At 41.3% G+C, this 24,926-nt stretch overlaps 2 protein-coding genes across 4 annotated transcripts; one reads left to right on the top strand and one right to left on the bottom strand.

The window, feature by feature from the left end:
- The first annotated feature begins 1,118 nt into the window (after positions 1–1,118).
- On the top strand, positions 1,119–24,672 carry LOC308492550 (zinc finger protein 84-like). 3 transcript variants are annotated; one of them, XR_013992519.1, is made up of 6 exons: positions 1,119–1,329; positions 1,767–1,887; positions 6,235–6,407; positions 11,863–11,989; positions 12,577–12,672; positions 18,837–24,672. XR_013992519.1 is itself a non-coding variant. In XM_081037696.1 (6 exons), exons 3-6 carry the CDS (start codon positions 6,393–6,395, stop codon positions 14,271–14,273), a joined length of 279 nt encoding a protein of 92 aa, XP_080893822.1. In that variant the 5' UTR covers positions 1,119–1,329; positions 1,767–1,887; positions 6,235–6,392; the 3' UTR covers positions 14,274–24,672. The 3 variants fall into 3 exon arrangements, 1 of the variants encoding a protein (XP_080893822.1); XM_081037696.1 differs by having other exon boundaries at positions 14,233–24,672; XR_013992520.1 differs by having other exon boundaries at positions 6,130–6,407; positions 12,577–24,672.
- LOC308492549 (peptidyl-tRNA hydrolase 2, mitochondrial-like) lies at positions 6,433–11,967 on the bottom strand. Its single transcript, XM_081037695.1, is given in 2 exon segments — positions 6,433–9,640; positions 9,643–11,967. Coding segments are annotated over 2 exon segments (537 nt in total). The 5' UTR covers positions 9,800–11,967; the 3' UTR covers positions 6,433–9,260.
- Positions 24,673–24,926: the final 254 nt, after the last annotated feature.

Genomic DNA, 24,926 nt, shown 5'->3' with positions numbered 1-24,926 from the left:
CTGGATTTCAAATGTTAGTCCAGTTCTTAAAATCTCGACCTTAGGTATGCATACCGTGTTCATAACTTGTAACGTCCAGCATCACACAGCACACTGGCTTTATGGTTCAAGTCTATTTTTATCACGTGAAAGTAGAAAACACATGTTCTAACTGATTTATTTTGAGATGTAAAAGGTACTTTTAAATTTTCTTTTCATCTTATTGAGGTGATTACATTTATTTTTTCCTTTTATATGTTGATACGGTAATATTCATGGATAACCTGATTATCTCTACATTTCTACAATAGAATACACTTGGTTATAGTATATTTTTGTGAGGTATCACAGCCTCTCTCTGTTAATAATTTCTCAGTATTTCTGCATGGATACTTCTGTCTCAGCTTCCTTTTTCAATTCATAATTTGTTGATTTTGGTGTCTTATGCTATTTAATAAAGTTCCTTCTAATTCCTCTGGAACTATTGAAATACAAGAATTCTCTTATCGCTGGATAGTGGAAAGAGTTCACGGAGAACTCAATGATTGATCCTTTTCAGCGGAGAATCTCTTTATTATTAACCATGATTAGGTTTTCTTGTTCCTTGGTCAAATTTGATGCATCTATTAGTGTCCTAAAGAATTTTGAATTTAACAGAGGATTCTCATTCAATTTCCTGTGTGTCTGTGGTAATTTCTCTCTTTTTTTATCCTTCCCTTCTCCCTCTTTTTAATAAGGATAGTTACTTGTTGATAATTCTCCCCACAGCTCCTGAATTATGGATCATCTTCACTTTTTCCCGTGGATTAATTCCTATCTGCTTTCTGTAAATGTATTAAAAATATTTGTTCTGTTTTCCTCAACTGAATTCTTAAGCCAACTGTCTTTTTTTCAAGCTACTTTTGGATTTGAATTCCGAGTCTTTTAAAACCCTAATCCTTTATGTTTCTTCCAAAACTGTACTCACGAAACTCGCTCCAGGGCTGGCGCCCGTCTCCACGTCTCTAGGTAACCAGCGTTCCTAGGACGCCGCCGAGCCGCGCAGCCTTCTGGGAAATGTAGTTCGAAGGCGCCGGCCTCTCGCGCACGCGCACTCGCATGGCCACCGACGCTTTAGGATTACGAGTCTTCTCTTTGTCCTTCGCCGCCACTCGAGAGGCGAGTGTGCTCGTGTCTGCAGTCTCCCAACCCTGTCCAGGCCGTGTCGGGGTCCAACGGGTCCGCAGGGATCGCATCGAGGCCCGCTGGCCGGGGCGTTGTGCTGGCCGGGGGCGGGGCGGCGGCGACTCCGGGGGCCGCGATCGGTCACGTGGTTCCGGGTCCTGCGCACCCGAGGCCGGCGGCCTTGGGGTCGGTGTCGGCGATTTTTGAGGGTTCAGGGCCTGAGGTTGAGATCCGACCTGCGGTTGGGGCCTGTGGGGAGCCCGTTAGGGATGACTTTGGGGGCCGTGTTGGGCTGCTGGCTTCGAGGCCTGTGGGTAGCAGCGCTTAGGCGGGCGGGGAAGTCCGGGGGTCCCGGGCTGGGGTGCGGCGGGCACCGCAGGGGCCTTGGCCGGAGCGCGGGGTTGATTGCGGAGCTGGGGTCAGGACGCAGGGGCCTGGGCGCACTGGTCACTGGTTGTCTGGGGCCCTGCTGGGTCCCGACCGGGCTCCGAGCGCCAGGCGAGGAGGAGGCCGGCGGGGGCGCGTGCGGTGAGTGACCGGGTGGGAGGCCCGCAGGCCTTTGTCCTGAGGCCTTGGTGCTCCTTGGCCCTCTGGGTTCTTACCCACTGGACGTTTCCTTTCAGGGCGATCATTAAAAGGCGCTACCTTCCGCACGTGGCTTCCCTGGATGTCTTCGGATGCCAGCCCAGGTCAGGTTCAGTTGAAGGGCTGGGACCCGATGGCTGAACAGAAAGCGTTTATTGTGTGAGTATCTGCGCAGAAGCAGCGCAGTCATGGGCGAGGGGGACCTGGTTGCTGGGCCTGTTATCCCGCCTCCAACCTGACTTCACCCAGCTCAGCACTACTTTTATCAATAGAGTGTTTTAAAGGACTTCTCTCCTAAAAAAGCAAGCAAATGAAATACCCCTAAAAGCCAAACAACTTTTGACAGTAGCCGGTGTGGCAGGTACAACATTGGTCTGAAATCCTTGTCTCCCCATTTGATCCTCGTCTGCCACTTGGAGCTGGTCGCTCCCAATTTCTGGGCGGCACGTTTTTCATCTGAAAATGAGGGAGTGGAAAGAAATGATCTCTCCCCCGCTAGCTTTAATGCCTTTTGCTGTCATCAAAACGTACTTCATTTTATTTGTTAATTATTTACTTTGTTTCTCCCATGTAATGCTAGACTGAAACTGTTTTCTTGGTTTAAGGATTAACATTGAAAAGTAACGTATTTTTTTGTATTATAAATTTAAAATGTTCACTAGTCAATTTGGAGAGTCTTGATAAAATCATTCATTATCCTATCACAAGGAGACAGTCACTGCTAACATTTTGGTACATTTCCTGTAGCCAATAAATGTAAATACGTTTTTAGTACATCTTATTCATATTTCCTCCAGAAAAACAAAATTGGGAATATGCCGCATATGCTGCTTAAAACCGTTACAATAGATCATGAATGTCTTTCTGCATCTTGGAATATTTTGTCCCAACTGGGAAGTTTAAACTTACCTGGGGAGATTTTCAACAAGCCTGTCAGAACTTACCTTCTCGTTTTGTCCTTAGTCTGCCCCGTGCCATCTTTTCTGGACGGGGAACTGTATTGTGCCTGTCCTCGGAATATAAACAGGGACTCTGGAGTCCTTTGCCTGTGTTCACAGGCGTGGTGCACTTTGGGATCACAGGCATGGGACCAGTGGCTCAGATCTGCCACTTCCTAGTGTGTCATCGATACTGGGCAAGTGGCTGGACCCCTGTGCCCAATGCATTTGAAAAGACCATGTGGGGTATAGAGCCCCTGACACGTAGTAAGTGTAAATGTCACGTTTATTACTGTCCTGAAATTCCTTTAGAACATGATGCTGAGTGGAACGATGGGATGGTGATGAAGGCTGCTCCTTCCTTCTTAAGATAAATGTGGGGGCTGTCTCAGGGAGTACTGCAGTGCCATGCAGGAAACTGCCAAAGTAAAAAAAATACTATTGAGTTAAAGAGGGCCAGATCCTACAGTGAAGGGCTTGGGCTTCAGTGGATGAGGTGACATGTGAGCGCCCAGTGTTACGTAACAGTTCAGGGCTAAGTTCTCCCTCAAGGGCCAACTTTCAGAAAAAATTATTGTTCAAAAATAGGAATGGACTTTTGTTGTGATTATCAGAATGAGCCGTTTGTAATCCGCAATACTAGAAGCACCTCTCTAGAATGTCAGAAACATTTTTTTTAATTTTTAATTTTTTTTATTATTGGGGAACAGTGTGTTTTTCCAGGACCCATCAGCTCCCAGTCAAGTTGTTGTTTTTAATCTAGTTGTGGAGGGCGCAGCTCACTGGCACATGTGGGAATCGAACCGGTGACCTTGGTGTTATGAGCACAACGCTCTAACCACTGACCCAGCTGGCCCCCTACACCCCTGGAACATTTTTTATATTAAACTAAAATAAGGTTGAGTCTGCATTGTACTGAGTAACAAATATCAGAAATATTTCAAAACTACGCCCTGTTCTCCTGAAATTCTCAATTCTGTATATTCTCTGCAATAAATCTACCTTATAAGTTTGCAATGAAACCCAAGTAAACGTCACCAAGCAGTCTTTGACAAAACCACAGAGGGAATTTTGAAATCACATTGTGCATTTGGCTGCGTGCTTAAGGAAATGGTTTGAATGATAAATGTAGTTTTATTCATCACAATGCCAGAATATATTACATGAAATGAAATGAAGTGAAAACAGAGTGCAAAGAAAATGACATATTGTTTTGGGTTTATTTTCCCCGGTTTGGAGACATGGGGGTGTGTCTATATGTTATTTATGGTTGATTTTTTTAACCACACAGGTTTTTACATTTTTTAATGGTTAAATTTATTGACTGTTTTTTTTTTAAAAATAATGGCTTTTGCTTTTGTAGCATGTGTAGGGAGAATTTCCGGCAAATTACCCAAATATTCACCTGTTTTCTTCATGCATTATTGCAGCTTCTATTATTTTAAATTCTAATCCATCTGGAAGTAGTTTGTTGTAGTGTAAGAAATAGATAACTAGCTTTATTTTCTTTCAAATGTTACCACTTCTGTTTGTGAAGTAATCCAGTTTTACTCATGGCTTTGAAATGCCACATTTTATTGCATACTAAATCCTGACGTATTTGGACTCTAATGCTTTATTCATCTGTGTGTCAAATCCTTTATTGATTATAATAATTTTATAAAATATGTTAACAATACATGGACCTTTTACACTCATTATTTTGTGTTTCCAAAAGGATCTGAGCTCTTCTTGAACATTTTTTCTTCCAGATGAACTTCATAGCAGCTTGTTGAAGGAAAACTTTTTGAGATTATGAGTGGAGTTGACTAAAGATATAAAACATTTCGGGTTAAATTATCTTTACTATATCAAGTCTTCCTATCCCAAAACAAGACCAAATTGTACATGTATGAATTCTGTTTTTCTCGTCCCCATTGGTGTTTTCAGTTTGTTTTATATGGATCTTACACTTTCTTGTCAAATATATTCCTGTATATTTTATGAACTTTTTTCTGTTATGAGTAGATTTTATTTTCTATATTGTTATTATTGTATATAAGAAAACTGTTGATATTATACAGCTATGTTTATTGATCTGGAAAGATGTGTGAAAAAACAAAAACAGTTTTTAAATGTGCCATATACTTATTTTTTGGTTAAAAATATCCCAGTAATTTTCACCATTTCTTAAGAATGGTTGTCTGGGGTATGGTGATATCATAGATAATAGTTGGTATATGTTTCTAAATTTCACTGTCATATTTTACTTTTGTAGTAATAGCTATAGCTGATATTTATGTAGTGCCGATGTATGTCAGCTCCTGCTCTAATTATGATGCATATATTTTCACAATTTAAGATACCAAGGAATAACTTCTTGTGTAACGGAGAAACTTCGACATGTGTTTCTGAGTTGGCACTGATGTTTGAATCACAGAAAGGCATGAAAGGGGAGAGCCTGATTTTTTTTAAGTGCTTCTTTTTAGTACAATACAGGGAAGAGCAGGCTGTTCTTTGTGTTTTTTTGGAAATAAGAACTAACTAAGATACCTGGGGGTGTGTGCATAAATACACACAAATGACATGGTTTTGGGAGTAAATGCCTTGAACATAGCAAGAAAGAGAAATAACTTTCCAATTCTGCTACTTAATTAATAGTTGTCAGTCATGGGTGTGCTCAAAATCACTCTAAATCTCATTTTTTATTGTAAAGTGGAGATTATGTTAAATACCTTAATGGGTCATCTGTGAGTATTAATTAAAAAGTACTTAGTATTTTGTCTTATGTGTAGAAAGCACTCAAATATTAACTATTGTTTTTATAAGGAATTGGTCACTTTCTTTTTAATATCAAATTCCTAAGTCTCCCACCTGAAAGTGACCCAGCGGTCTATGTTATCCTATCCTCATCATTTTATCAAGTAAATAAATGGAAGCTTAGAAGGCAAGAAAGGAGCATTATGCGGGGGCGGGGGGTATGGAGTGTCATCCTACAATAGGTAGAGTCATCCTCCAGAAATATGGAACCTCTGTGCATCAAACAACATAGCCTTATATACAAAATCCAAACATGAACGTCATTTACAAGGAAAAATTGACCAATCTGTAACCATATCGGGAGACTTTAACACACTTCCTTCAGAAACTAATAGAACTAGCAGACATTAATTATGAAGGTTACAAAAGATTTTAATAGGAAACTAAGGCTCAGAAAAATGAAGTTTGTTTATTTGTGTCCAAAGTCACTTAGCCAGTAAAGGGAAAAGATTGACTGAAACTCAACTGTTTTAACCCAAATCACATAAGCTTTCCAAACTTCTGTCTACATCACCCGTTCAAGTGACTTCACTGCTTGCACTGAAAATTGACTGGCTCTCAGAATTATTTACTTCTAGTATTGCTTTAGGTTTGTAATGCAGACTTCTGCTGTTTTTTTACACTATATCCTGTTTCTGTTCTTTATACCCTATCTGTTATACAGATGATACACTCTGGCCCTAGGTGGTCCTGAATTCCTAATTCCTGGCAAGAGAGGGACAGATTTTCGGTGAGTATGAATATTCCAACTGAAGCATTTGTCCCTAAGCCCACAGATCGTGTGTGAGATAGGAAAGGAGGCTCTAACCAGCAGCTGATCTCTGCAAAGACCTCGCCACTACCTCAGCAGAGTTTCGGGAAGAAGCAGAAGAGACGCAGGATAGAAAGCTCTCAGACTTGCTAATCATTTCCTACAGGGAACAGAAAATGACCATGTTACAGGTGAGTTGACTGTTTACTCCTCATTATTTTCCTAGGAGATTAGAAGTGTGCAAGTCTTCCAGTGAAAAAGAAAAACCTAAGTAGATAAGGAATCAGGGAAAAGAGCTTCAGAAGAGAAGGGCCAGATTGTGACAGAATTAGAGCAGTGTTAACTAGAGCCTTGACACATTCTTAAGGTCTGAACTTTTATAAGCCGTAGTGTCCCACGACGTCTTTGAACTTGAGCTGCTGACTTACTTAGTTCTCAAGTTCTTGGCAGTTGTAATGTGAGTTGCATTATCCAATGGAAAAAAAAAATTAAGTCTTCATAAAAAGTAACTATTTCTTGGTCATTCCTTGATGAAGTCTTCGAATAAATGATATAATGAGTAATATCTTCAAGAGAAACATTATAATAAATACGTCGGTCTTATGGCCATTTTGCAGTTTTCCTCAGAGTATGACCCAACAGGAAATGCCACAGCAGAACTTAGTGACCATAATGGTTTATTTTATTTGCCTGTGTCTTTAATTGTGAAGCAGAATCACATGCAGAAAGTACATAAAAGGTAAAAGTGCAGCTTAATTCATTATCAGTTGAATACCAGTAAAACGACCATGCAGGTGAAGAAATAGAGCATTCCAGAGCATTCCCAGCCCAGACGCGGCCCCGCAGGTGCCCTGTCCCGTCACTTCGCCCTCCTGACGAAGGGAACCAGGACCATGACCTCTGGACCCACTTCCTTGCTTTATGGATTTACTTCGAAGGGTTCACGCTGAGCAGCGCCCCTCATTCTGTGTTCTTTCCCGGACACTCCTCTGTGTTCTTTCAGTATATGTTTCTTCTTTCACCTGACGTTGGTTTGTGAGCTCTTTGCAGTTACATCCTGCTCTTTAAGATAGCCTCTCGGTCACCAAATCCAGTTAGTGTCCAAATTTCCAGTTGTCTTAAAGTTCTTCAACCATTTGCAGTTTGTTTGAATTGGAATCTAAGTAACATTCATACAGTGCATGCAGTTCATTGGTCTGTCTCCCAAGTCTCTCAATCTATTGGCTCTTCTTACACTTTCAGCCATTTTCTTTGTTAAAGGAGCCAGTCATGTGTGCTGTGGCGTTTCCAATATCTGGATTTGCTGTTTGCACCCCAGAGTGTGTTAATGAGTTCTGTCACCTGTGTCCCCTATATCCTGGTCGACTTAGAGCTGTGCTGTCCCATTCAGAAGCCATTGGCTACATACAGACTGCTTCCATTGAAATAAATTAAGTCCCTCAGGCACACTAGCTCAGTTCAAGTGCTTGGCAACTGTACTGGACAGCCGTGACCCAGATGGCACAGGTAAAGAATGTTTCCATCACTGCAGAAAGTCTGCTGGGCTCGATCAGATTCAAGTCTGAGTCTTAGCATGAATGCTTCAGGTCCAAGTGCACTTGTCAAGAGGCGCACGACATCTGTGCGTTGCTCAGGTTTGTAGGTGGTCATTGCCAGGTCGGTCATTTCCCGAGGGCCCGCAAGAAGATAACGTCCTACATCTGCCATTTATTCATTTATTAACTAGACACAGCTTTCTATTTGCTGCCAAAACATGGAAAATACAGATTTTTGCATCTTTGTATCCAGGAACTTCTTAAGCACACTTATTAATTCTAATAACTTTTCTTTAGATTTGATAAGATTTTTCCACATTCACAAAAAATTCAGCAATAACCTTTTTTAGTAAAAGGAAATTCCACTGAATTCCTATTTTGCCAAGTTTTTTATAACAAATAAATGTTAATTATTTTTCAATTTTTGGTGTATTAATCTTGTTTTTTATATGCTAATTCTTTTTCATACTTTTATATTCTTCCCTTATGAAATCTAGTCCTTATTTTTGAAAATTTTAAATGTGCTTTTAAAAACTCTGTTAGATGTTTCTATTATTTGCAATTCCTCTGATGTGAATTCTTCCATTTGCAGATATGCTTTATCTGTATCTATTGAGGTGGTTCTGTATTTTTTCTTTAGACGTTTTTGCCCCCCTTTCTCCCACCTCCCCTCCGCCCCCCACTCCAGTTCATGCCGTTGTCTCTCAGTCTAGTTGTGTAGGACACAGCTCCCTGGCCCATGCTGGTGTTAGGAGCCTTGCGCTCCCCGGGCTGAGGCTGTATGGCAGCCCACAGCAACCCAAGGCAGCCCAGCTCCAAGAAAAGCTGTAGCTGTAGAGGGCACAGCTCACTGGTCCACGTGGGAATCCAACCGGCGACCTCAGCCTTAGGAACAGGACGCTTCAACCACCTGAGCCACTGGGCTGGCCCTATATTTTTTTCTTAATCTATTAAAGTAGTGAATATCATTGATTTCTTTTATTTTCAAATGGTAAACCAACCTTGAATGTCAGGGATAAACCCCAACTTAGTCTTAACATATTTCCTTCGTTACGTTTATCTATAGTGTAGTTTAGGGTTCTCACATCAACATTCATGTGTAAGTCGGCCTTTGCTTTTCCTTGCTTGCAGTATCGGTTTAGGCCTTGTTACCAAGATTATGCTGCTGTCAAAAAGCTTCTTTCGATTAGCATGCTTCTGAGGTCCACCCATGTTGTAGCATGTCAGAGATCATTCCGTCCTGTGGACACACGACTTCTTATTTATGCATTCATCACCTGATGAACATTTGGGTTATTTACACCTTTTGGTGGTTGTAAGTAATGGTGAAGTTTTTGTGTGGATTTACTTTTCTTTTCTCATGAGTGCATATCTGAGAGTCGTTGCTGACCTGTATACTGAAATTATATTTAACTTTTTTTTTTGGGGGGGAGAATAAATTCAGCTTTTGTTCAATTTAACAGTTTCAAATGCTTGTGGTAGTGGGGCCATCATCATACAAAACTCCACTTAGTAAAGTTTTAGGTGACCAGTGACTTTGTCAATTAGGTCTGCTGGTCCTGGCCCAATTCCTAGGACAGTTTGAGAGCCTTGTGCAATCTGAGTACGTCCACCATCTTGGATTAAACTTACAATCAGTCCCAGCATTTTCGCGTGGGTCAGTAATTGAAGCAGAGTTTCTTCATCCGGGGCTTTGACCACCACTTTGGGTTGGCCACAGTACTCCCACTGTTTGAGCAATTCAGGATTTCTCCTTTGAATTTGCTTGTAGGCAGAAACAGCAGCATGAGAACACTGGGCAGCCACTTTCCCTTTTCCCATCTTTAAGTCATTTCGAACCACAAGAATTATTTTGTACTCCCCACTCTCTCCTAAGATGCTCGTTTCAGTTCCGGGTCTCTGTCTGTCTTACTCACTGAGTTTCTGGGGATTGTCCCGAAGTGTATGCGGAGGCCCCAGCCCAGGCACATGCCACAAGCAACTCCAGCAGCCAAGCTGAGTGTACCAGGATGAGCCAAATACTCCATCACCAAGGATTTGGAAAGCATCTGGAGCACCTCTCCTCCACCTCACTCTGAAATTATATTTGACTTTTAACAAACTGCTGCACTTCGTAGCATCTTAAACGGTTCCTACCAGTAAGAAGTTCCAGTTTCTTCACATCCTTTCCTATACTTGTTATCGTTTGTCTTTTTTGATTGTAGTTATTCTAATGAATGTGAAGTGGTATCTCATTGTGGTTTTTATTTGCATTTTCCTAATAACTAATTATGTGGCTCCTCAGTTCATGTACTTATTAGCTATCCCTGTATCTTCTTTGATAAAATGTATTTATTCTGCCTGTTTTTTAATTGTGTTGCTTGTCTTTTTATTATTGAGTCCTAAAAGATTTTTGTTTCAAGTTCTGAGTCAAGTTCTTTATCAGAAATATGATTTGCCAATAATTTTTTCTAGTCTGTAGCTTGTCATTTCATTTTTTAATCATGTCACTTGAAGTTCAAAAGTTTTAAATGTAGTTTTGCCACTTCAGTAGGAATGTAGAAACATTACCGATTTCTGCCCACTTACCCTCTTTCCTTTGTATTATAGCTGTCTTATATTCCACGCGTATATATTGAAAACTCCATCAGAAAATGAAACGATTTTTGCTTTTAACCATTAAACATTCTTTAAAGTATGAAGAAGAATAGTGTAGTATGTTTGTGCAAATGTTTGCCATTTCTGTTCTTTCTTTATTTTCTAAGTTATCTTCTGGTATCATTTCCATGTAAAGTTCTTGCACTAGTAATTCTTTGGAGCACATCTGCTGCCCTTCAATTCTCTTCATTTTCTTCATTAGCAAATGTCTTTATTCCAGTTACTCGTGGTGCATATGTAAGCTGGCTACAGAATTCTGGGTTAACAGGTCTTTCCTTTCAGCATTTTTAAAATGTTCTGCTTCCTTCTGGCCTGTGTGCTTATTTTTAATAAGAAATTTGCAGTTGTTTCGCTGTTCCCTGTAAGTCATGTGACTTGTTTCTTCACCTTATTGTGTAACAGTTTGGTTATGATAGTGTTGGTCATTTCTTTATGTTCATCCAATTTGAGGTCAAAGGGTTTTTTGAATCTGTAGGTTGTGCTTGCACCATATTTGGGGAGCATTCAGCCAGAAGTTTCTTGAAACTTTCTTTCCCCACTGTGCTTTCTTTTCTCTTCCTGGGACTCCTGGGGCATGCATTTGGTGTTGTCCACAGTGCCCTGAGCTCTGCATTTCTAAGTCTGAGTCGCCCAGTATGAGTACTTTCTGTTGACTCTCTGCAGGCTCACTGTCTCCTCTCAAAGCGTGTGGTGTGCTGTGGAGGGTCAACTTTCTTATTTTCCAATGGTATTCTGAATTTTCAAAAAAGTGTGCTTTCTTGTCATCCCAGGAGACTGTGGGACAGAAATCCATGTTGATCTAAAATCCAGAAACCTTTCAAAACCTAAATTTGGTTATATCACTCCCTCCCTGTGAAATCTTTCATGGCTAAGTCCCATTGTGGCCCCACATTTGTTATCTATCTGACTGAACTGTTTGTATTTCCTCCACCCTAGCAGTTTTGGGGCCCATATCAGAGCTGCTGTCTCCCAGGATGCTTTTGCACCCCCTTTTTTGGTGGAAAACACTACTTTCCTAAAGGTCATCTCCAGCTTTGCCTCTTGCACAGAGCCTAGCGTGATACTAAGTAGAGTGAGACTGCCCCTGCTTTGATCCACACTCCCCTACCTCCACTTCTGTTGTAGCTACTTGAACAGCTTATTTTACTTATGGGTGTACGTGTTTGTAGCTTTCTACAAGAATAAGCAGTTTTCTAGGATACTGTTTTATCTTTATTTTGCTACCACCTCTTCTGATGCCAAAACTAAGGTTTAGTAAATATTTTTTGGTGGTAAAGAAGATTTCCAGTCGTGTGGTCTGGTCCCTGTGTATTGTGTGCATGGAGGGCCAGAAGGATGTGTGTGGCCTTTCGTCTGACAGAACGCAATGGAGACAGTGATGTGGTGGCATTCTCTGGTCCTGCTGTGATGAGAGCAGTGCCCCCTCGGAGGCCCTGACGACTGCTGTAGACTCACTGGGATTGTGCTTTCACAGGACTCAGTGTCATTTGAGGATTTATCCGTCGACTTCACCCAGAAGGAATGGCAGCTGCTGGATGCCTGTCAGAAGGACTTGTACAAGGACGTCATGTTGGAGAACTACAGCAGCCTGGTGTCCCTGGGTAAGAAAACCTCCAAGGGGCTTCACTCTGTGCTCAGCTCCTTGCTTGTTCTGTCTTAGTTGCTCAGAGCTGTGGGGTTTCTGAAATAGTTAATGATTGTGGACCTAAATGTACATCAGAGTTTCCTGGACTGGGACGTCAGGGAAGGTGTTTGGAGCAAAGTCTCAATCTCCTGTGCAGCCTCTGAAACTCACAGCGATGGTGCCAGTGGGGTGGTGGTGCCTCGGGCACATGGCTTCCTGATGCCACACTCTGTTCAGTCACAGACCAATCCTGTTTGGCAGGTGCAATTACTCTCCTTTGTTTTCTAATGAGGAGGGTAAGTCACATTCCCAAGGAATGAAGGAACCTGGGTTTGAACGCAGGCAGACTGGCTGCAGAGCCTCTGAAGTGTTGGATAGTTTGGGACTGGATTTTCTTAGTCCTCTGAACCACCAGGGAGACTGTCACCATTTCAGAGAATTCCTGACTCATTGATGCACAGATGGGGATAGCTGGGTCAGCTCTGATGCCAGACCTTGCCCATTCTTGAGGGGACCTAAAGCCCACACATGCAAGGCCAACCCTGTGTGGTTTCCCTTGAACAGGGTATGAAGTTACGAAACCGGATGTCATCTTCAAGTTAGAGCAAGGACGAGAGCCGTGGACAGGAGGTGGAGCACTGCCTTGCTCAGGGTCTCTGGGTGAGTACATGAGAAGCAGGCCGTGGGGACGGGGCTGCAGCCTCGGCTGCCCAGTGTCGACTCCTTTGAAACATGCTGTGGACAGTGGATTTCAGAGTCTAAACTGTTGACATGAGTTGCTCATGTAAATCACAGTACCATGTCGCTTCTTGCGTGTAGCTGACAGTGAAATGTTCCCAGCTTGTCTGGGCATGCTGTCCCCAGTTTGTCCTTTCTGGGGCTGTGACTCCTTGTTTGGTCTTGTGCCCCGGCTGTGTTTAAGCTCCTCTTCATCCTTCCCCTCTGGGCAAAGACTCCTCTGCTTGTACATTCAAGAACTTTGAATTTTCCCCTCGTTTTGGGTGTGTGATCCCAGAGAAGCATCCTGTGAAGCCAACTGGCTTCAGTCTCATTATATCAGAAAACAGAGGCACGTTCCTCCCAGGTTCCTCCCTTTTAACCTTAGGTTCTGCTGTACTTTCTCTGCATGTTAGACGCCATGGAACACATTGAACAGTTTCTTTCTACCATTCTTTCTTATTATTTAGGTTTTTGCCCTTTGGAAAATATCTTTTTAAAGCCTTCCCTTGCTTGACCTCTCACCTCTGAATTTCCCAAATCACCCACAGATCCAGGTTTAATCCTTTGTAAGTTACCCTAAATGGTGCCACCGTGTTGCCATTCCTACAGCACCCACCACTCCTTTGGCCAGGTAGACCTTTCTGCTCACCTTCTACGTGACGCTGACTTATGTTTCTGGAAAAGCAGACCCTGAGTGCTTACCTGAGCATTGGAATTGGCTGGGTGTGACCTCCATTGTGCGAGTTCAGGGAAGTGAGACTGGCATGGCGAGTGGTGCAGCACAGGCTGCATGATGTGTGGCGGCTGCTGCCAGGGCCTCTGTGGGCCCTGTCACCCCCCAGCTCCCACCTCTCAGCCTTGCTCTGGGCTCATTGTCCTCACAACGTCCAGCATCCCTGCCCCCATACCAAGCTGCACTTGCTGCCCAAGAGCGCTGTCAGTTGGAGAGAGGCGGGCACCAGGCCAAGGGTGTCCTGTGGGTGCAGCCGGGGGATCGGGCAGGCACTGGCACCGCGACAGGATGTCCCCTCTTCTTCAGTGATCTCCATGGTGTGAGCCTGTGTAGCCTGTTCAGCTATGGCCCAAAACTCATGGTCAGCTCCATTTAAACACTTCTCATGGTTTTCAGACACGTGATACGTATTTTCTGCATCTGAACTTTGGCGTGTCCAATGCGTTCTCTGTCGAGAAGCTCTTAGTCCCTCTGCACAAACTCTTTGCAGTACATTCATATTCATAAAGTGTTCCTTGACGGCTACAGCCTAAACAGTTCTCTTTTTTTTTTTGCATTCCCACCCAGACCTGATCACAGTGTATGTAATACTTTTTTAAGTTGGTTGGTCCCTTAGCCTTGTTTGCAGAGTCACAAGGGCTTATAATGTAATATCTTCAGTTATTGGGCACATAATATTCATTTGATATCTCTGCACAAGCCAGTTGTTTTAATACAAGTGTTGTAAACCCAGTGTGCATAATTACCTGGGAATTTTCTTCTTCCAGTGATGAGCACCGTGGATTACTACCAGATGCTGATTCAATAGAGTGGTTTTTAAATGTTGCATTCTAGGACTGGAATTTGTACTTTGAGAAGCCTCCAGCAATTTTTATGTGCCCCACGTGTTTGATACCCACTGCTTTAATGACTACTAAAAATGATTGAAAAGTAGGAGACCTAGAAAATACATTGCAAAAGCACAGGGTTTAATGAAGAAGATGAAACAATTGCAACCATGGTTTTTATTCCATAATTGAAATGTATTGAACGTTTTCGTTTCATTGCAGTGCAGTTACTTGTCAAAATTAACTACACATAGGAGGACTGTGGTGTGTCCTCAAACCACCAGCACATTCAGAGAGGGGCCAGAACGTAGCTGTAGTTATGGGCAGGATTAGGGACGACCTGGGACACGGCTGCATCTCAAGGGAAGAGGCACTATAGACTCCCAAGAAATCTTGGTGCAGGCCTCCTGGGCGCTCTCCCTCCATGAGACTCACGCAGCTCACTCTTCCCCCAGCAACAAAAATGTCGTCCGGCAGGATGTTTCTGCCCAGGGACGCCCAGGAAGACCCAGTACCAGGCTTTTCCTGGGGCCAGTCACACAGGCACCTCTGCCTGGCACACACCAGCAGGTCAGGCTCCCAGAAGGAAGGCTGGTGCTCAGCACAGATTGTGTTTGGACACAGCCTAGGCCCAGGGAGCACGTTCTTCAGGTAGGGAGTGCTAGGAATCCTCCTGAAACCCAAGTTCCCAAGGGTTGGCCTTGCCAGCAGGCCGGTCCTGCAAAAGCCTCAGGCCTGATGCTCACTCTTCTGCAGACTGTTTTAGCAGCTCGTAGGAAATTGAATGTGTACTGACTTCTTCTGTTTCTCAGGTAACGTGCTAGGCGCTATGGGTACAATAGTGAGCAGTAGGGAGACACTCCCTCCCCACACAGTGTGTACTTTCTAGTGGGAAGATAAAATGAACAAATTAGGAAATAATCAAGATAAGTCCAGACTCGGAAGGTACTAGTACAGAAATCAGTTAGGTGACAATATGATAGTGTATTAGTCTGCTCAGGCTGCCATAACAAAATAGACTGGGTGGTTTTACAACACATTTCTGTTCTGGAAACTGGACGTTCAGGATCAAGCTGCCAGCATGATTGGGTTCTAATGCGGCTCACTGCCTGGCTTGTAGACGGCCGCTGTATAGTGTTGAAGCTCTGTCCTCACCTGACCTTTCCTCATTCATGCTGTGGACAGACTGTGGGGGTGCTCTGTGGTGTCCTTCCTATGAGGACATCAATCCTGTGCTTTCATTTAACCTTAATGCCTTTGAAATCCGGTATCCAAATCCAGCCGTACTGGGGGTCATGGTGTCCATGTAGGAATCTTGGCACAACATAAGTGTTCAGTCCCTGACAGTAATATGAAGAAGCTAGTTCTCGAAATGAAGACTGAAGTGAGCCAGCTATATGAATGACTGGGGGAAACGGTCCCCAAAAAGAATGACAAATGTGGATTTATTAATTCATTAAGCGGCCTAGTGACTTTGGGAAACAAAAAGGAAGTTAGGAAATAGTCATGGGACTATGAAGTACAGCATAACAACAGTAGTCAATAATACTGTAGTAACTATGTATAGTGCCCAGTGAGTATGGGACTAACCGGGGAGGTCACTGTCGCGTCCACTGCAACACGGGCAGTGAGGGTGCGAGAAGGGGCAACTTTGGGTTAAGTTTTTAAGAAAGAAAAAAACAGAGACTTAATGCAGTTAAATCTCAGAAGGCCAGTAGCCTCACTATTCTGAAAGACTGGAGCCCAGAATAAGGCCGACTGGAGGTTTTTATGGATAACTATACAAGAGAGTAGCACCGTTTCTTATATGGTCTGTGAGACTCATACATCATAGCAGAAAAAATGCTTATTCCAATCACCCTTTGTCTGTCAACAGCCGAAGCACAAGGTCCCATGATGTCTTAATTACGGTATGTACCCTCTCAGGGTCAAGTCTCTCATATTGTAACAGTTCCGTTAAGATAAGTGGAGAGAGCTGATCTTTATCGCCCTCATGACTTCTCTCACAATCAGGTGAGAGAGGAAAGCCAGAGCCAGCAATGGCTTTTTCCAGGCAGGGGTGAAGGGAAGCAAGGGTCCTTTTTGGATTTTCTAAGGCAGCTCATTGGGGGTCCCCACTTGGTTCTGCCTGGTTTGAGTTGTTCCCTCCATGGGGACTCTTACTCGTCATTGGCTGCAAACCATCTTTTGGGGACCAGACAGAGACCTAAGGTGTAAAACATAGAGATAAGCAAAGTCCTAAAAAGGCACAGTCTCACAGACTTTTCTTTCCTTAAGGAAAGACACCGGGGGACAGTCGGCTAGGATGTTGTGTGACTAGAGGTCACTTTGTAAATTATTTCAATAAGCACTGTGCTGGACACCTGAAACTAATATGAAATAATATCGAATGCCCACTGTAATTGACAGCTTAAAAAAAGGAAGCCTGTGTGTCTGGAGGTCAGTGTGGCAGGGATATAAATGTTGGAAAGAGTACAGGGACTAGATCATACATAAAATGGGAAATTTAAATTGATTCAAGTAATTTTAAGTTAACGTAAAACTATCTGATTTACATTTTTAAAAGTTCACTCTTAACTGCAGAATGCAAAGTGTAAAGAGAAGCAGGGAAACCAATTAAAAGGATATGTCATTGAGATAATAAGATGGATTAAACTACAGTAGAGAAAAGTGATGGAGAGTTTTGGGGTAATTGAGATATACCACACATTACCAAATATAAAGCAATCCCATTTTTCTAATTGGAAAAAGTTAAAAACTTGGGAGGAAGGTAGATAAAATTTCCAAATTTGAGCTTAGCTTATAATGTAACATTTAAAGTAATGTAAAATTGTAAGGTTAATTGACAAATACTCCATTTTCTACTCATATTTCCTGATAGCACTTCATTCAAACTTGGAACCTATATCTCAAAATTAATATATCTATAGTATACTCTTGATTTTATTTTATATTTTTATTTATTTTTATTTTTTATTTTTTTCATGTTCTCCAAAATATTTAATGATACAGAGTTCATGTTGTATACTCTTGATTTTAATCTTCAGACCTTTTTCCCCTCAGGCTTCCCAAGCAGAGCCACTGAATTGATCAAACCCCAAGGGATCATTTCTGATTCCTTGCTTTCCTTTATCCCCTCCATCAAATCCATGAGCAAATCTCATTTGTTCTACCTCGAGAATACATATGACCAACAGTGAGTTGTGGGTTTTTCACAAATTTATTGTCCTCGATTGACATTTAAATCCTTAAAAAATTTTTCACCATACTGACTGTCTTTCATACCTGTAGGTATGACCTCAGAAAAAATGCCAGGTATAGATTGTTAGTGAAAAATGAGCCCTTGAAGACCATTTCTAACACGGGCACCACGTTACGTTGTGAGGATAATGGAAACAGAGATCTGTAATAAATGACAGAACTGTCAGAATGTTTTAAGAATGGCAACTTGTGCTTGGGAGCGTTTCAATGAAAGAACACCTGGATTTTAAACATTCGTACCTGAACAGTTTAGACGCAAGATGATGTGTTTTGTAATGGGATGTATGGAGTGGTTTTCTCAGTAATAATGTTGGAAAGGTACTGCCACCCCTGATTGTCCGTGGGGCTTGGTTCCAGGACCCCTCTGGGATACCAAAATCAGATGCTCACGTCCCCATATAAAATGGCATATCTGCATATAACCTACACACATCCAACCATCTACTTTAAATCATCTCTAGGTTACTTATCTAATATGATGTAAATGCTATATAAATAGTTGTTGTTTGTATTGTCTTGTTTAAGGAACAGTGAAAAGGAAAAATGTCGGTACTTGTTCAATATAGGCACAACCAGTGTAGCCCTAACTACATAGGACACATCCGCAATAACAGAACATTTGTTTCAAATATTTTCAATCTGCGTTTGTTGAATCTGCAGATGCAGAACCAATAGAAGCCAATAGGGGGATGACTGTATGTGTTAAGTTTAAATAAAAATTTCATACAATTTGAAATGGGAAAAAGTACACAAAATACATCTTATTCTTCAAGCTTGCAATGGCTAATTACTTTATCAGATCAGTTAATTTTCATCATAGTACTTATCACAATGTACAGTTGTGTTTTTAAAAATATTATCTATGTATTAACTTTTCCATTAGAATATGAGTTTCCTAATGGCAGGAGCTTGTTCTTGTGTCTGCAGTACCTCACACACTACCTGGAACAGTGTGTATTGAGTAAATTAATTCCTCAGAATATTGAATCAATGCTTCTTTGAATCTCTTTTCTTTATTCCTCGTTGCTCTCATTTATTTTTCACATTCTCTCCCCATTTTATAAACTTACACTTAACAGCAACCAAAGATAACTTAATCTACTGTATTTCCTGTTCCTGTTTACAGCATTTCTTTTATTTTTCAATACCTAGAATATAGACATTGTACTTGGGACTTAACCTCAGAGTAGGAAACTAAGCCTTAAAAATCATTCATCCCTTCACAGCACTTTTAGTTTTCAGTAAGAACAACCATAGAATTTACAGGTTTCTTTTCTTTATAGAACAAGTCTTACAAGTCAATGGTCACGTGACGTGGCACCACGATAACCAAGAGAAGCTTAAAAATTCGAAACAAGATCATGAATGTGATGCATTTGGAAAAAATTTCAATCTGAACATAAACTTTGTTCCTTTAAGGAAATCAAACAATAAAGGTGATGTAGATGGATTAATTTTAAAACATCATTTGGACTTACTTATACGAAAAGCAGATTATGACAAAACAGAACCAGGTGACTTAAATATATTTGATAAATTGTTTCTCCATACCAAGCCTGAGGAAAGTGATAGTTGGTTAAAATACTATGAATGTGATAAATTTGATAAAGTTAACTATAAGAAGTCACAGATTATCATATATCACAGAACTCGTTTAGGGGATAAACTTTATGAATGCAGTGAATGTAGGAAACGCTTCAGTAAGAAATCAAGTCTCATTAAACATCAGAGCAGACATTTGAGAGAGATAGCCTATGGCTGTGGTAAATGTGGTAAAACTTTTCCCCAAAAGTCACAGTTTATTACACATCACAGAACTCATACAGGAGAGAAGCCTTATGATTGTATTCAGTGTGGGAAAGCCTTCTCCCAAAAGTCACAGCTCACATCCCATCAGAGGACACACACAGGAGAGAAACCGTACGAATGTGGTGAATGTGGGAAAGCCTTCTCCCGGAAGTCACATCTTATATCACATTGGAGGACACACACAGGAGAAAAACCCTATGGGTGCACTGAATGTGGGAGGGCTTTTAGCGAAAAGTCAAATCTCATCAATCATCAGAGAATTCATACAGGGGAGAAACCTTTTGAATGCAGAGAATGTGGGAAAGCTTTCAGCAGGAAGTCACAGCTCGTTACACATCACAGGACTCACACAGGAACAAAGCCGTATGGGTGTAGTAATTGTAGAAAAGCCTTCTTTGAGAAATCAGAGCTCATTAGACATCAGACAATTCATACTGGAGAGAAGCCCTATGAGTGCAGTGAGTGTCGGAAAGCATTCAGAGAGCGGTCAAGTCTCATTAACCATCAGAGAACCCACACAGGAGAGAAACCTCATGGGTGCATTCAGTGTGGGAAAGCCTTCTCCCAGAAGTCCCATCTCATTTCACATCAGATGACACACACAGGAGAGAAACCCTTTGTGTGCAGTAAATGTGGGAAGGCCTTTAGCAGGAAATCCCAGCTTGTTAGACATCAGAGAACTCATACAGGAGAAAAACCCTATGACTGCAGTGAATGTGGGAAAGCTTTCAGTGAGAAATTAAGCCTCACTAACCACCAGAGAATTCACACAGGAGAGAAACCCTATGTATGCAGTGAATGTGGGAAAGCCTTTTGTCAGAAGTCACATCTCATATCACATCAGAGGACACACACAGGAGAGAAACCCTATGAATGCACTGAATGTGGCAAAGCCTTTGGAGAGAAGTCAAGTCTTGCAACTCATCAGAGAACTCATACGGGAGAAAAACCCTATGAGTGCAGCGAGTGTGAGAGAGCCTTCTCCCAGAAGTCACAGCTCAATACTCATCAGAGAATTCACACGGGAGAGAAACCCTTTGAATGCGGTCTTTGTAGGAAAGCTTTCTTTGAGAAGTCAGAGCTAATAAGACATCAGAGAACTCATACAGGAGAAAAACCTTATGAATGTAGTGAATGTCGAAAGGCCTTCAGGGAGAAGTCAAGTCTCATCAATCATCAGAGAATACACACAGGAGAGAAACCGTTTGAATGCAGTGAGTGTGGCAAAGCCTTCTCTCGGAAATCACACCTCATACCACATCAGAGGACCCATACAGGAGAGAAACCCTATGGGTGCACTGAATGTAAGAAGGCTTTCTCTCAGAAGTCACAACTTGTTAATCACCAGAGAATTCATACAGGGGAGAAGCCTTTTCAATGCAATGAATGTGGGAAAGCCTTCTCACAGAAGTCACAGCTCATTTAATCATCAGAGAACTCATACAGTAAAGAAATCCTAGAAATGGAGTTACTATTAGTCTTTGATATAGATCTTACCTCATTGTACTTCAGAAAATGCAGTTCTGGTAAATCTTTCAGATAAGAGATACTTCACATTATATGTCTGAGTAGTCAGAGTACGAACTCTAAAAAGGTTATGTAGGGAAAGCTTTCCGCCCATTCACATGTTTGTGTTATCAATTCATAGAATAGAATGAGCCTATGAAATGCAGTGGATCCAAAACCTTTCAAACCATAGTCAAATCTTATACAGTAGAAAAATTAACAGCAAAGAGGAATACTGTGAATATCAGAAAGCCTCTGGAGAACAAATTGCATTAGCTGTTAGAAAATTCCCACTGGGCATAAAGCCTAGTCCAGTAAGTGAAAGAAAACCCCATGAATGTGGCAATTGAGGTAATATTTTCATCAAGAAATGACAGCTCATTGTACATGAGAAATGTCCTCAGAAATGTAAACTTCTATGAACTTACTAAATATGGGACAGTCTTCACTAGGTAATCCAAGCATATTGTATTTTGGAGAATTCATACTGTGAGTCAACTTAACAATTAAAAGACACAGGAAATATATGACCCTAGACATAATGTTATAAAGGAAAGCCATATACTTTTTATAGACATGGGCATCCAAAATACCCAATTCTAAATAGTTGACAGGTGCTCACTCTGAAGTACGAAGTTTAAATCTAGGTGAATAAATTGAATCATTGAAACATCTAAATAAATTTCTTAGTGGTATTTATAGCTAACTTTCCTTTGTCACGTGTTCTGTATTTGGGGATTCCATATAATGTAGTTGGGAGCATGAGATGCTCATGCCTTGTGCCTCTGATGTCTGCCAAGACACCACATGCCACTGGTTTTCCTATCTCACTGATACTATAAAAATGGTAACTAATATGACATGTTTTTTTGCTAAATCAGGAGCTTAAGTAATAACACCACATCTGTTTTCTCTATGGTTTGTTGGCATAGAAAAGGGGTTTCTTGTTACTGAGCTTTCTCCTCAGTAATAAAAGCCCACATTACATAAAGTCTTCTGCATTCTCAGAGTCCGAGAGATAGATGATAGTAAACCCAGGTAAGAAGTATTGAAAGGCAGGAACCACAGAATAGCAATAGTAATTCCTGATCTACTGATGAGCAAAGGAAAGGAGTTGTGTGAATCCTGACTCAGCACCCCACCTAACTGGAAGCGGTGCTGTACAGTCTTCTCATTGCGTGAGATGCCTCCACATGTCAAGTCTATGTATCTGAAATGCAATGTAACCTAAGTACAACCTGTACTTTAATTTACTCTGGTAAAATATGGATTTTGTGTGCTGCCATGACGTTTTTGGTGTTTCATGAAATATCTTGTAAAAATTAGATGAAGAACACAATTACTTAAGAGTCACTGTTCAGAAAATGTAAAATACAGATAATTTTGTGGTGAGAAATATATTTTTGATGTATTCAAGGAAGCCTGTTTAGCCTTCCTGCAAACTTCTGTGATCACTGGATAAGTATTTGGAAACAAGATTTTCATTATTTCGTCCATTGGAGGATTTGTGCTTCACCTTCCGTTACCAGTTGCATCCACCACGTGGCAAACTTCCCATTTTGAATTTCCCCTTAAGTATGGTGCCCTTTGAAAATTCATGAAGTACCCTCAGCTTAGTTAGAATTTGTAGCGATCTCTGTACATTGTTGCTTGACAAAGTCAGCAGTCGTTTTGTGTGCAGTTGAAATGCAGAGAAGTCCAACATTGACCTTGTTTCCACACTTGGAAAAAATCAAGACTTCTCATACACGAGTTTTGTCAGTATGGTGGATTGGACCTTTGATTCTAGAAGTATTTTTTCCTTTAATTTCCAATCTTACATCATTGTTGAAAAATTTTACTGTAACAGTAATTTTCTAAATTACTGTACCTGAATTTCAACAGCCAGATAATGTCTTTCCACATGGTAATTTTAAAAGCATCAAATTTGCCAAATTTTTATGGACTATGAAATTTATGGACTTCCTACTTTTCTGCCTAATACCTGAAGGTCATTTTACCAGATGGGTAAACAGACCTTTGTAAATGAACAAATAGTCACAGGGTGATGTTTTACTTTTTGGTTTTCCCTATTTTTTTCTTTCCATCATAATTCTCATCCCTAGTCCCAGAGATTGACTCATTAGATCTTGAATAGAACTCAGGAGTCTGTTACCTAAAAACATTCCTGACTTTGTTCATTCCAACTCTAGATTTTTTATTAAATGTTAAGCAGTTAAAACTGGTACTTCCTTCAGTAGATATTGGAACTTTGGCATTGGCCTATTGGTTTAATACCCAAGAGGTTTATGTTTGTTTGTTTTTGTAAGGGTCAGGTGTTAGACACAGTGAGGACTGACACTGGCAACAGGCATCTTGTTTACCTGAATACCTGATGCAGAGCCCAAGTTTGTGGTGTTGACCTCACTGAGAGCCTCTCTGCTCGCGTTTCACAAGGCGCCTGATACTGAAATTAGAGTTTCAGTTTCAGGTTTTCAAATTGCTTGGTAACCAACAAAAAAGGCATCCCTACATGTGTGTTCATTGATTTGTACCACAAAGCCCACATCAAGAAGAAAGGCAGTTTCAGACTGGATTTACCTCGTTTTATGGAGCAGTAAGTTACATGGAGACAGAATACTTAAGGAGACCAAATGTAGGAAGCACCACCTTCCTACGTTTCACCACCCAGGTTCTCCCCCTGGCCTGGAGGCAGTTCTACAGAGGACAATTTCTATGATACTCCTTTTCATAAATAATGGATGTTTTGGGGGTCCAGTCTGTGAATTTTGAGGCCCGTCCAGGAATGCCTTCTCTTTAGCTTTTTGATATCTTCTGACACTGTTAACCTCTGTATGGATCCACATGTTCCTGATATTTTGGTTTCAAGAACATCACTTGTGGAACCCTGAGATGAAACAAGCCCAAAGAATATCTGATTAATCTGACAATATCTGTATTAAACAGCAGAATATAGATCAATAGTCATTTATCTACACTTGACACTTAAGTCATTTTGCCATTTATTCCAGCAATATATGCCCACGTTGCCAGTGTCAGTGGGCTTCTTATTCTACAAACATGGTACCAAAAGCTTTCAGATGTGCAGTCCCTAGTCCTGGCCTGAGTGCTGGCAAACTGACCCACGACCCTTGCAGCTGGATGCATATTTCTTGCACCTTCATTCTTTTTTAGTCTATTTTCACACTCAACATAGTAGTTATATTAAGATACAATTCTGATTACACCTGTGTTGAAATATTGTGTGGCTAATTGTGGACTTAAGAAAGCGTAATATACTCATGGTATATGAGGGCTCTTATACAAATACATGCCTACCCATCATTTCTGAACTTTATCTTTCTTCCTACGCACTATAGTTTTGGCCACCTCAAACTATTTCTACAATCTCTCGCATGCTTTTTGCAGATCTGCCACTGAAATACCCTTGTTTCTTGTTAATGCCTATCCACCTTGATGAACCTGTACATGTACTTGTCACTGTGACAGTATACTCATTGCATGTTTGTCTTTTTCCATTAGAAAGCTAGGACTACCTTGTTTGTCTATGTAACTTTAGCAACTGAAGCTTTAATAAATAAGTGTGGGTGCTATCAGTGGCTGTGATTTTTACGGAATGAAGCATGGTCTGCAGTGAGAGACAAGAATGAAGCCATTGTGGAAGCAAAATCCAACAACAGTCCTGACTGCGCCCCCACATCTGGTGCTCGGCATATTCACCACTGCCCTTTCCATGCCTTGATCGTTGGGTTTTTCCATGAGATATCACAAATATCCTTTTAATAAATCCCCATGTTTGCTTCAGGTGGTTCAAGTGTGTTTGTTACTTAAACTCAGATATTCCTAACCGGCTAAGTCAGGCTGCATCCCCAAGGTGGTTCTCTGGAAGCAGATGTTGACATGAAGTTTTGGGTGCAGGATGTTTATAGAGGATCAACGGCTGTGAAGTGATGGGAGAATAACTAGGAAAAGACTGATCAGAGCAAGAAGTCCGAGTGCACTGTAGGCTGTAGAAATCCAGCCAGGCCAGTTAGGGAGCTCCGAAGCAGGTACTCATT

The sequence above is a fragment of the Rhinolophus hipposideros genome, assembly GCF_964194185.1.
Source record: "Rhinolophus hipposideros genome assembly, chromosome: 24".
Lineage (NCBI taxonomy): Eukaryota > Metazoa > Chordata > Mammalia > Chiroptera > Rhinolophidae > Rhinolophus > Rhinolophus hipposideros.
The sequence above is the reverse complement of the archived record's forward strand: the minus strand, read 5'-3'. Positions and strand labels throughout refer to the sequence as shown.

What these genes read in the sequence shown, in the direction of transcription:
- LOC308492550 (XM_081037696.1), top strand. An exon ending in CAGCAGCCTGGTGTCCCTGG is followed by an intron (nt 11,990 to 12,576) that starts GTAAGAAAACCT and finishes TCCCTTGAACAG; the next exon opens with GGTATGAAGTTACGAAACCG. An exon ending in GCCTTGCTCAGGGTCTCTGG is followed by an intron (nt 12,673 to 14,232) that starts GTGAGTACATGA and finishes TTCTTCTTCCAG; the next exon opens with TGATGAGCACCGTGGATTAC.